General features: G+C 37.9%; 1 protein-coding gene across 3 annotated transcripts in view; it reads left to right on the top strand.

Annotated features, from left to right (window-relative positions):
• PLCB1 (phospholipase C beta 1) overlaps positions 1-12797 on the top strand; it is a 690893-nt gene that overhangs the window by 576105 nt on the left and 101991 nt on the right. For all 3 annotated transcript variants that reach the window (XM_082857476.1, XM_082857477.1, XM_082857478.1), the window contains 3 exons: positions 35-130; positions 945-1049; positions 2063-2172. In XM_082857476.1, the coding sequence (XP_082713602.1) occupies positions 35-130; positions 945-1049; positions 2063-2172 (311 nt within the window). The remainder of the gene's footprint in view (positions 1-34; positions 131-944; positions 1050-2062; positions 2173-12797) is intronic.

Raw genomic sequence — 12797 nt, 5'->3', positions numbered from 1 at the left:
GTAACCACATGTACTGTTAATATCCTATAGGTAGTTCTTCCTTCTCTGGCCTGTTTGAGGATAGCAGTTTATGAAGAAGGAGGTAAATTTATTGGTCACCGAATCTTGCCAGTACAAGCAATTCGACCAGGTATGGATAGCGTGGTGAGAAACTTTTTATCAAAGTTGTCGAGAAAACCATCACTGCCTTACATGATTGTTAAAGAATGATCTAGGAATCCATTTGTTGCTTTGGTGTTTTGTTACATAAAAAGGACTATAAATTTATGTATTTAAATCTGGCAGTTTTATGTTTTTGTGACATGCTATGATCAGTAGACAAGTCAACTCTTGCCAGTTAATTATGTGTAACAAACTATCGGAAGATTCAAAGGCTTATAACAAGTGTTTTATCTTCATGCTCACAGGTCTGTGGGGTGGCGGGGTTTGGCAAGTCTCAGCCATGTAGCTGTGCTTTAGGTTGTGGGCTGGGCTTAGGTCTTCCCACATCTGCTCATTCAGGGACCCCAGCTGAAGGAGCAGTGGCGCCCACAGACATCTCATGGCAGCCCAGTGGAATGCATAAGGGCACACCTGTTTCTGCAAGTGCATTTTAAGCCTCTGCTTGTACTACATCACTAACATCCCATTGTCCAAAGCAGGCTAAGCCCCAAGTCAAGAAATCATATACAAGGGATAAATTTGGACCAATAATTCAATGTATGACATATGGTTTCAAGTTCTCTCTTGTGGGGATAAACATGGTGAAAGGAAAAAAAATCAGCATCAACATTGTTTTCCTGTCTGATGAGAAAAATAGTACCCTACCACTCAAAACCATATGATTAAAATGAGAGAGAAGTGAGCTGTTTGTCACCCAAAGTCACCTAAAATAAACACACATGTCAAATAGATGTTCCTGTGTTACAAGAAAATATGATGCACGGTATGATGTCACCCTCCAGGCTATCACTACATCTGTCTGAGGAATGAAAGGAACCAGCCTCTGATGCTGCCAGCTCTCTTTGTCTACATAGAGGTGAAGGACTATGTCCCAGATACATATGCAGGTAAACAACCTAACTCAAAAGGATATTTCCATCTGGGGTCATCCATATTTTTGTGACTTAGTGGAAAGCAAAGTGGACCAAACAAAGGCAGGAGATTCTGGCCTCAGAATTACCTCTATGTTTGTATGAATGTTTAGAGGTAAATTGATCAAGCCTTTGTGAATAAATTGTAGTTTAATTTAAGTCCCCATAAAGTATTGACCATTTTTATCCATTGGGTAATACGATTCTCATGGACCCAGTACTTTCTAACCAATGCTACCTGATACTGTACAGTCTATCTAGGCCTGTGCAATGAATTTGCCTTCAGCCAGTTTTAGAACCCTGATCCTTTCCATGGGTGAAATCCTAAATTAGAGGAATTAATTTATGATGATGTCAACCAGGAATCATAAATTTAAATGCTTATACTGTCAAGTGGCCTGAGTGCAAGGTACTGGGGAGTGGTGGAGACTCTGGTAGCCTTAGAGCACATGCCCCATCCAAAGATGGCAGCTATAACTCACTCCAGCTAGACAGTATCATGTGCAAATGAGACTCATATTGCCAAGTCATTGAGTTTTTCAACAGTTTGGAAAGCAGTCTTTTTATGTGAAATATCTCCATTATGAAACACCGTTTGGCCCAAATAAGACAGGTGTGTGGGCCATTGCTGGAATGGATGAAACACTCAAAAATAAACTATAAAATTTGGAGTATTGAGGCATCCTGAGTTGGAGCTTGTCCAGTTTAGCTCTCAGAGATGACCTCCTTTGAGTTCTCTCTTCCTGAGGGTTCAGCAAAGGGTCCTCACTCTTGTCCATTTCCAAAATGTTGGATGGATAAGTAGATAGTCATATGGGTAGATGGAAGGATGGAAGATGGATGGTGAATCAGTAAATGGATAGGTAAGTAAATAGATAATGAACAAATGCATGGATGGATGGGTGATTGAATGGATGGATGGATTGATGGATGGTGGATAATCAATATCTCCAGGACCTTTGGATCTAAAATGTCTCTTCCCTATTTAGATGTGATTGAAGCTTTGTCAAATCCAATCCGATATGTGAATCTGATGGAGCAGAGAGCTAAACAACTGGCAGCTTTGACGCTGGAAGATGAAGAAGAAGTAAAGAAAGAGGTGAGAGGGTGTTCTAGTTTTGGGCACAGCGTGAAGCATGATTGCCACATCTCGTTGCTGGCTTTGCCTACATAACATCACCCCTCAGGAGAAGAAAAGAACACATTGGAAAACCACTTTGATGGAGTTCAGCCTCATCTCCCAAAACATCTATATGATACCCTGAATTTTTCGTATTTCATTCTCTTTTGGCATTCTGTGGCCACCACCAGCATCTTATTTTGTAATCACATTAAACAGTACACATCTTGCTGTTTCAGGGGAAAGTTTCTAGATAATTTCATGTTGATTAAAGGTGAATAAGGCACTTAAAAAAGAAGATGATCATCAAGTTATTTGGTGTTTTCTTTTGTCTTTAAAGTACAGGGTTTTCAAAGTGTTTTTGTGATTTCTTACAATACATAAGTTACTTAACACAGTGCCTGGTGTGTAGTGTGAGCCATAAAGTCATTACTATTATTACTGTATATATATGTATTATAATACATATTCCCAAAATAATTGGTGTATTATTCTAAATTAGATGTCACTATGCAAAGAATAATTAAGGAAGGTTCTAGAAATAATAGAAGTAAGTTTAAAAATATGGAGCCTCTGTGTAGACTGAAATAGAATTTAATGATTATTGGAGATGACAGCAATATTACAAATAATGATAGAAACTAGCTATTTTCATATTTCATTTGAATGTTCAGAGGTTAAATTCAGGGAAACATGAGAAAAATGGAGAGTTATCAGTATAGAAACGAAAACCTTGAAAATTGTTTGGGTAACTATAACTAATAGCAAGTCCGTTAAAGTTGACGTTATTTATTAAATCATCTTTTTCTTATTCCAAACGAATAAAGAAACCTAGGCTTATCATAGAAAATTTTTTAAATAAAAATGAGAAAAGAAAATCCCAAATAATTCACCTATAATCCAAACACCCAAGCCACCCAGAGATAACACTGTAAATATGGGGTATACATGTAGCTTATCTTTTTATGCACAATTAGTACTTTTTCATAAAATGGGATAATATTCACAATCTGTGTTTTAACCTTTTATTTTCACTTAATGCAAACATTTTGCATGCCTTAAAATATTCTTCTACATGACTTTTAATAACTTCATAATGTTCTATCATACATATGTACATAATTTATTTTTCCAATCTCCTATTGTTGGATATCTTGAATGCTTCACTATTTTAAACAGATCTTCAGTGAACATCACATAAATATGTTTTTGAGCACATTTATGATTATTTCCTTGTTTTTTGTATAGAATTTTAGAAATTTTTGATCTAAGATGTTGAGTTAATTGAACATGAGAGAAAATGAAATGTAAAAAAGAAAAATATTTAACATCAGTAAAATTTTCTGGGCTCTTATTTATACTGCAGGCATCATATCCTATAGAACCAATAAATACATATCATCCTCTCTGATGAAATTTAAAGTTAGACTGGAAAGTTTTATAAATAATGCTTTCTGTTGTATGCAGTATTATAGGGAAATTTTACACTGCTGGAAAATTATGCCTAATGGTAAACATGAATTTACTTCCAAATTAGGAGTTTGGGATTAACAGATACACACTATTATATACAAAATAGATAATCAACAAGGACCTACTGTATAGCCCAGAGAATTCAATATCTTGTAACAACCTATAGTGGAAAAGAATCTGAAAAAGAATATATATATACATATACATGTATATGTATAACTGAATCACTTTGCTGTACACCCAGAACTAACACAACATTGTAAATCAACTATACTTCAATTTTTTTTTTTAAAAAAAAGCTATTTGGGGAGAATGTAATACTAATGGTTATAAAAATACAGAAGTAGAATTTTAGGTCAACATTTTTTTGTTTCTCCTCTAAAAATGATGGTCATAAGGATTTTCAGTAATGCTGATTAAACTCAAAGAATATTTGAACATTTGCAATTTTAGAAATAATTTTAGAGGCACTGAATCACATAGATTCCATATGGCAATAGAGAAAATACAATTTTTTCCTTTGAAATGTCTAAACCCTTAACTGACCTCATTTTTAAAGCTTCAGAAAAAAGTCATTTGCCCTACCATGTAATGCTGGGAGAGGAAAGTCATTTCACACCTTTGAGCACCAGTATGCCCTTTATCTTGTCTTGTAATAATGTAAGTTTGTTTGAATGAGGCCACTGAAAATAAGTAACTGGTTTTCTCAAAAGAAAATTCTATCTAGGACATGGCAGGCACTGGAGACACTATTTTAGCAGCAAAGACTTTTTTAGTATAATCCTTTTAACTTGGTAGTTATAAAGGTCATTTCTATTTGAAAATGAAAGACTTTGTTGGACTACAAAATATTCCCAGAATTGAAACAGTCTAATAAATTATCTTCATAGAGTACTTTGCAAACCAAATAAGTAGGAAAGTTGAAAATTCCCCCATGCTTTGAACAGCAGACATTTGTTTCAGATCATGTGAAATAGATAGATAGATAGGTAGATAGAATTACAAATATATATATAATTCCAGTATATAATTGGAAGTTAAGGGATAACAGAGATTTGAGTTGCTGGATTTATTTTGTCTCTTTTAAAGTCACAATTCAGGATGATGTGTTAGTAAAGTCATAGAAGGTTGCCTAATCTGAATCATAACAAAGGCTTTATCATATTTATAGTTATTTCTCTAAATAAAATATTGTTTAAAAACAAAGAAACAAAAAGTCTTCTCAGTAATCTTGCAGATACTGTTAACACTTTTGGTGTATGTCCTTCTAGCATGTTTTCTATGTATATATATTTTTCTTTACAAAAGTTCTTAATTTAAAAAAAAAATGTTCCACAGCCCTAATAGTTTAATGTGGTTAATACAGATGACTAATGAGACATCAGTAACATTTTTATTTTCTATTTTTAAAATACACCTCTAGGGCTTCCGTGGTGGCGCAGTGGTTGGGGGTCCGCCTGCCGATGCAGGGGACACGGGTTCGTGCCCTGGTCCAGGGGGATCCCACATGCCGTGGAGTGGCTGGGCCCGTGGACCATGGCCACTGAGCCTGCACGTCTGGAGCCTGTGCTCCGTAACAGGAGAGGCCACAGCAGTGAGAGGCCTGCATACCGCAAAAAAAAATAAAAATAAATAAATAAAAAATAATAATAAAATAAAACACACCTCTAAAGAGAATAAAGTAAATATCCAATGTATTGACTGCAAAATATTATGTGATATTCCAAATGCAATATTTGAACATGACTTGTTTTTAGCACGTCAAGGAGTGCAGAAACATTTTACTGAGTGCTTACAATGTACCTGGCACCATTCTGAGCCTTTTAATGTTTATTAACACATTAAGTCCTAAAACATCCGTATTTCTTAACGACTATTTTTATTGCCGTTTAACAGATGAAGAAACTGAGGCACTGAGAGATTCTGTTCCTTGTCCAGTGCCACACAACTACTAAGGAGCAGAGTTGGGATTGAAATCCAAGCAATCTAGCTCCAGAACTCATGTTCCACACCAACACTTCTAGAAGTTTAATGTGCAGACCAAGGCATCATAATAACATGCTGATCCCATCTAATAACATAGGTCTGGACTAGGGCCTGAGGCTCAACATCTCTGACCAGCCCCAGGCGATGGGATAACACTTCCATGGTCCACATCTTGAGTAGCAAGGGTCTACACTACACCACATCTCACTACCTCAATAACAAAACTGTAATTTTCTACTAACCTTTAATAAGGACTAGCCCTTTTGCATCTTTCTGTCCTCTGTAGCAGGTCACCTGGATGACTGACCAAAGAATATAAGACCTTTACTTTAAATAATAATCCTTTGAATTGAATTTTCTGTTGAATCAAATGTCAAGATTTCTCCCTTTAAATCACTGGATATTATTAGAACTTGTTCTTCAGTAAGTTAGGTTTATATATGTGGGATCTATTCGGCTAGTTTGTACACTGCCTGCTGGCCCTCTGTCACCTGTGTGTTCATGATACAAGTGAAGGTGTGTGAGTGGTCTTCACATTCTTTTGATGTTGAAAAGAGAAAGCTGTTTGGTAGTATTCAAGTTTCATTTATTCCAAGAGGCCTACTTTATTTATTTATTTTATTATTATTTTATTTATTTATTTATTTAATTTTATTTTTTTGCGGTACGCGGGCCCCTTACTGTCGTGGCCTCTCCTGTTGCAGAGCACAGGCTCCGGACGCGCAGGCTCAGCGGCCATGGCTCACGGGCCCAGCCGCTCTGCGGCATGTGGGATCTTCCCGGACCAGGGCACGAACCTGTGTCCCCTACATCGAAGGGCAGACTCTCAACCACTGTGCCACCAGGGAAGCCCAGGCCTACTTTTTTAAGTTGTCAGATTCATATGCTCTTATAAGTGAACTGAAATTTATCTAAAATAATGTATTTCCTAATTCTGTGTATGGCACTGTGGGCATCTTCAATGGGATTGATTATTTGAAAAGAAAAAGATCCTATGGTATGGTATGAACTTTACCAGTAGGATAATCCAACAGAAAAAAATCCAAGGTGGTGCTCTCAAAAAGTTAGAGTGTTTAAACTTAATAAGGCCTTGGGTGTCATTTAAATTTTCCAAGATGGGAGCTTGACGCTTTACCCACTGTCCAAGAACTTGGCACTAAAATCAAAGATGAGGTTTAGTGGTCATTTTGGATTCTCTTCCTCCTCAAATAATGATTTAGCAAAATACCAACTTACATAAAAGAGAAACAAATATTAGAGGTAGTTGGGGAGGTGGGAGGGGTTATACTTTAGCTTATAAAAAAGCTCTAAGTCCTAGGGGTGTAATGTACAGCATGGTGACTATAGTTAATAATACCGTGTGTATACTTGCAAGTTTCCAGGAGAGTAGGTCTTAAGAGGTCTCATCACAAGAAAATGTTTGTAACTATGTGTGGTGATGGATGTTAACTAGACTTACTGTGGTGATCATTTCATAATATATACAAGTATGGAGTCATTATGTTGTACATCTGAAACTAATATAATGTTATATGTCAATTATATCTCAAAAACCCTCTGTACTTAGAAAAATACATACACTAAATAAATGTTTCTTGATAATGATGGTGATAGTCCCATAGTTTGATAAAAAATATTAAGAAATTTTCTCTTTTAATATTTTTAAATTATAGATCAAGGACCATTTCATTCTAATTTTTGACTTGCATGTGTATAAAAATATGCCACATATATCACAGAAGTAATGTCATGTTATTTTAAAGAAAATTTTTATGGAGTCACATGAATTTATTTTCTGCAAAGACTCATAAGTGTAGTATTCCAGGTTTAAGTCAAATACATACGTGCTATGATCTAAAATAAAAATTTGAAAGAAAAGAAAAAAAAATACCAACTTACAGAAACAATAGTTTCTCACCATCCCTGAACTTTAAAGCATCCAATAAAGTAGGAAGCGAAAGTTTGCCTTTTAGGTAACGGCCTTTAGATAATGACCCTGTCCCTTTCATTTCTACACAGTTTTGGAGTTTACAAGGCACTTTGATTGGATACCCTGGGTAAAACTGGGCCTGAACTAGCCCAAACATATAGTCCCCATTTTTAGAAGAGGGAACAGTTGCTTATAATGATAGAGTGACTTGCTTAGTATCAATGGCCAATAAATGGAGGAACCAGGGTCTTTTTAAATGAGATCTCAAGAGAAGACCATATATTCACTTGAGTTAAAACTACTCAATGAACAGTTCAATTCCACTGCTTTTACAGACCTCCTCCATAACAATTTTTAAAATTTCAATGGATTCTAATGAGGGGCTTTGGGTTCATCTGCCTAAAACAACGATGAATCCAGAATCCATGCCATGACCAATACCATAGGGATTATAAAAGCATGACTAAATGACAAAGTTTTTCACTCTGCTTTACAGCAAGGTTTCTCAAATTTTAATGTGCATACGGACCACTCAGGGATCTTGTTTCAGTACAGGTTCAGATTTAATCGGTCTGAAGCAGGGCACAAAATTCTGCGTTTCTGACAAGATTCCAGGTGATGCTGACGCTGCTGGGCTGGACGATATTTTGAGTAGCAAAGCTCTCAGATTTTAGTATGTATCGGAATCACCTGGATGGCTCCTAAAAGCACAGATTGCTGGGCCCAACCCCAGAGTTTCTGGTTCAGTAGGTCTGAGGTAGACCAAGAATTGGCATTTCTAAGTTTGTAGCGATGCTAATGATGCTGGTCCAGGGACCACACATTGAGAACCAATGCTTTGGAGCCCTGCATCTGTCTCTCCCAAGCACCTGGCTCTCCCCACATGGAATTGAATAGCCATTAATTCCATCCACTCTAAAATGTCAGTTCAATCTCGGGAACCTGGGAAGAGCTACAGGAGAAACTCTCCTTGGGGGATTGTCCAGAATCTGTTCTGTGAGTGATTGATGATAGTCTTTGACAAATGATTTGCTTAGTTAATATAAAAGATACATTTCCAAAAGATGAATGTGAAGGGTGTTTGGCCCATGTTTTCTTTAAAGGAGGAATCCTTGATTTCTGCCTAACTCAAAGAATTCATTTCTGCTGATTTCTTTGGAGACTGTATCAAAATATTTCCAGCAAATTAAAGCTGGTAGGAATGGTAACATAGGCAACACAAAATAGTCAGCAGAGCTGTCACCCTTTAATCTCTTTCTAAATAAGCTGTTGCAATTATGAACTAAATGCAGATTCTCTAGCCACAGACACAGAAAGAGCGGCATCTTCATATTTTTCACCCATTGATTCATTCATTCAAAAATATTTTTTAACATAACATTTAGATGGTTCTTTAGTTTCAGGATTTTGTCACTGATACTACATCTATTGATTATACATGAGGAGGAAACAAACTGTGGATGTCTTAATGCATTCATTTAATAAAAGTTTTTTTTAACACGCTGCATCCGTCACCATGCTGGGCAATATAGAGATATAATGATGAGAAAAATCAGATGCTCTCATAGTCCTTAAAGTCTGGAGAAAGACTGTAATAAAAATTTACACATATGTATGTAACTTGCAGCTGTCACTAAGGCTTCAACAAAGAGACACCATGTGAATGCTGATGATTTCTTTGTATGATGACACATATGATGACAAAAACTGAAGTCAACAGATGAATTTATTCAGCTCCTTAAAGCTGTCTTTTCCTTTAACTCACTTTGGTAAACTCTTAAAAATATCAGAGTTTTGTCATAATTTATTATAAAAATTTTCAAACATACACAGATGTTGAAAAAGAACACCCATATATCAATCACCTGGATTCCACAATTCCAATTTTGATGCACTTTATCACATATATATCCATCTATAAATCCCTCTATCCTTTCATTATTGCAACTGATTTTTGATGCATTTCAAAGTAGGCTGCAAATATTAGCATACTTCATCCCTCAATGCTTCAGAACACATACATCAGGATATAGTTTTTAGAAATGTTCTGGAATTTTTAGAAATGTGGGGTAGATGTATCATCTAATTTCATTCAGGTAATATAAATTTAAGGTACCAGTTGTACATGTGTTTAAGCAAGCTCTTTCTTAAGGGAAAGGCTAGTTTTGATGAAGCCACATCCACTGCCCACATTTGTCCTGAGTGGACTGGATTTCTGCATGATGAAATTATGAGTCTTGCCCTCAATATTCTGGAAACACTGATGACCTTGCCCTTGCCCTCACCCATCTAGTATCTGAGTCAAGATGCTGTCATCCTAACCACTACCTGGAAGAGACTGTACTTTTTAGATGACTCAGGAAGGACACCGACACCTCCAGTAGCTCAGTCAACACATTCTGGTGTTTGGAAGACCCTTAACTTACCATCTTAACCACCCCACTAAATTCCCCAAATTTGAGCTCTCTCTTGCTTCATCATCAGATCCAAATTTTCAGTGCCTGGGATAGAAATCTTTTCAACTAGCATACCAAATGGCATCTCCTCCTCCTCTAAAACTTGTAAAACTGGCCTTTCCAGTTATACTTTTACTGATCCACTTGTGTTATATTTTAAGGCGCTTCTGTTTATTTTTGATATAGTAAGGTTATAAATTTTATTTTTTATAAAATCTTGGCTTTAAAAAGTCCATTGTTTCATGTTTTGAAGGAAAAATAGTGTAATGCTTTCATTTGGCCACTGGAGGGCAGTGACCTACTTCTGCTGTAGTTGATTTTTCTCTACCCAGCTAAGCAAAACTTGGTGCAAGTGAAATATCAATTTCTGAACCTTCTTTCCTTGAAATTTGTTTAATTGGATCCCAAGAGTCACCATTAAATTGAGAAAACTGATATTTCTAGTTCTTTTGTTTCTATTGTAATTTCCAGTGCAATGCGAAAGAATTTCAGGCTTATTTCATTCAAGCACATAAAAAAGAATATTTGGACAAAGACTGGGGAGAAAGCAAGTCACAAGTGTTGACTTCCACTGATACTTGTGAGTGGGGCAAAGAATTTGGTTTTTGCATTTCATCTCACATATCCACAGAGTGGGAATTATTCAACCTTTCAGTGATGATATCAAAAATTTAATTTTTAATACCTGAATGCCTTTTTAGTGCAACAGAGTAAGCTCTTTGAGAATGGTCTTTACATTTATACATCTCTGTATCTCCGCAGTAACGTAAGTTACTATTGTGGTTCCTTAAGTTGCTATTATGATAGAATACAGGGTGAACTAGTGCAGTAGAAAAGTTCAAACTTTAGACTATGACATATATTCAAACACCAGTCGCACCCTTAACTGTGTGCCTTCTAGCAAGTCTTTAGTAAAGACTTTAATAACGCCTCTGACTTCTTTGCTGTATGATGGAGTTGAGCGGCTGCCTTCGCTGTCTGGCTGCGACGAAGCTGGCGTGTGTAACGGTGTCTGGCACGCGGTGATCTACAGCTGCTACTATGGTCAATCTCCAATAGGGAACAGCCAATTCAAATCTGTATATACTGCCCTTTGTTAGCAACATATTTTAAGCATCAGTCCGATATATTTGCCACTATAGAGTCTCACTAAATTAATGAAATCTGTTTCCAGAAAATCCTAAGAGGTCCCTGGCAAGGGTCAGTCTACACAAGGAGCCCCAAATTCCTTAGCCCAGCATTCAGGGTCCTCCTTACCCGCTCTTTTCTCTCCACTTTTGCTGGGTCCCTGGGGCGAGGAGGTGGGGGGCGGGGCTGGGCTGCAGACCAGTTGGCCCCGCCCACTGCGTTTCCAGCAGTGGCTCTGGGTACATTGCTGACTGACACAATCCCGAAAATCCAGGCAAACTCTCTCCTCTGAGCAGAGGGTACAGATGGGCAGTTTCTGGACCACTTGCGCTCTGAAGATGTGTTTTGTTTGGCATCTCAGTGGTTTTAAATTGGGAGATATTGCACCAAAAAGTCAGTTTCCCAGCTTTCCTCGCAGCCTAGGCAATAATTGGCTGGAATTCAGTCGCCCCTCCCAGGAGTTCCCCCTCCAGGTCTGGGCACAGCCTCGCTTTGCCCTATTGCGTGAAATCTAGTCCATTTCGCTCATTTCCATCATTTCTATTGACTGCCTGTTACTGTACAGTACCCCAGGGTTATGTGGTGCTGTCCACCCTGCCTGGAGGCATCCCCAGGACCCCTGGACCAAGATTTCTCCAAAGCTTACCTCAAATCCAGCACCAAACTTCGGTGATCTCTTGATCCTCAGTTGTAACTACGAAGTGTTTGCCAGTGCGTTTCCTCAGCGTTTATCTATTTTTTAAAAAATGTATTTGAATTCATACATTATATCAGTTTCTGCAATGTAAGGGCTTTGTCTCACGTACCCTTGATAAGCAGAGCTTCAATTTCCTGCATCTTGATTCAAGTTAATGACTGAACTTGATTTCCCAAGGGCACACAGCCCCATGGAATGCCTGCAAACCTGGTACAGACAAAATAAGCTTTCTGGATTCATTTTGAATACACCTCCAGCCTGAGACCCCCAGGGCACTACACCTAGTTGCCAAAAAGAAGCCACACAGTATTGCCTTCATGGAAGCTGGCTTTCCATCACCTCCATGCTTTCCTCCATCAAAATTTTCTTCTTCCCTATCCTCTTCCAGAGGGCTAATTTCAGCCAGCTATCACACCGGGAAGAATCTGATTCATCCCCACCTGTTTCCAGAAACCTGCCTGGATATAAAAAATGGGCAAGATCAGCTGCCCACGGAACAGGAGCACCTTCTGTTCCTGTTTTCCCGGCAGCTGAGTTTGGTGACCATGGGCGCCCCTATGGCTGGGAGGCTGGGAAGTTTTACCCCCACTGTACTCAAGCCAAAGGACCAAGGCCAATGGGTAACTTTGCTGATGACCCAGTGCTCTGTCCAGCACTCCCTTTACTTCAGTCTCTCCTGTGCAATGTAAATGCATTTCCTTTATGAATTGTGTGGTCAAACATCTATGATAGTTCAGTCTTCTCAAGTCCCTCCTGCAAACCCAAATGCCTACAGGACTGAGGCAGGTAAAGTCTAAATGAGTCACAGGGGAGTGTCCTTAAAGAGGCAGAAACCCCTCCGTTCTCATCCAGAGCGGGAAAGCAGGCCCAGTGTTGCCCAATCTGATTTTTCAACTGAAGCAAGAGATCCATTTTATTAATGTAAAATCTCCTC

This window comes from Leucopleurus acutus (assembly GCF_964270905.1).
Source record: "Leucopleurus acutus genome assembly, chromosome: 16".
Classification (NCBI taxonomy): Eukaryota; Metazoa; Chordata; class Mammalia; order Artiodactyla; family Delphinidae; genus Leucopleurus; species Leucopleurus acutus.
This window is presented reverse-complemented; position numbering and strand designations above follow the sequence as displayed.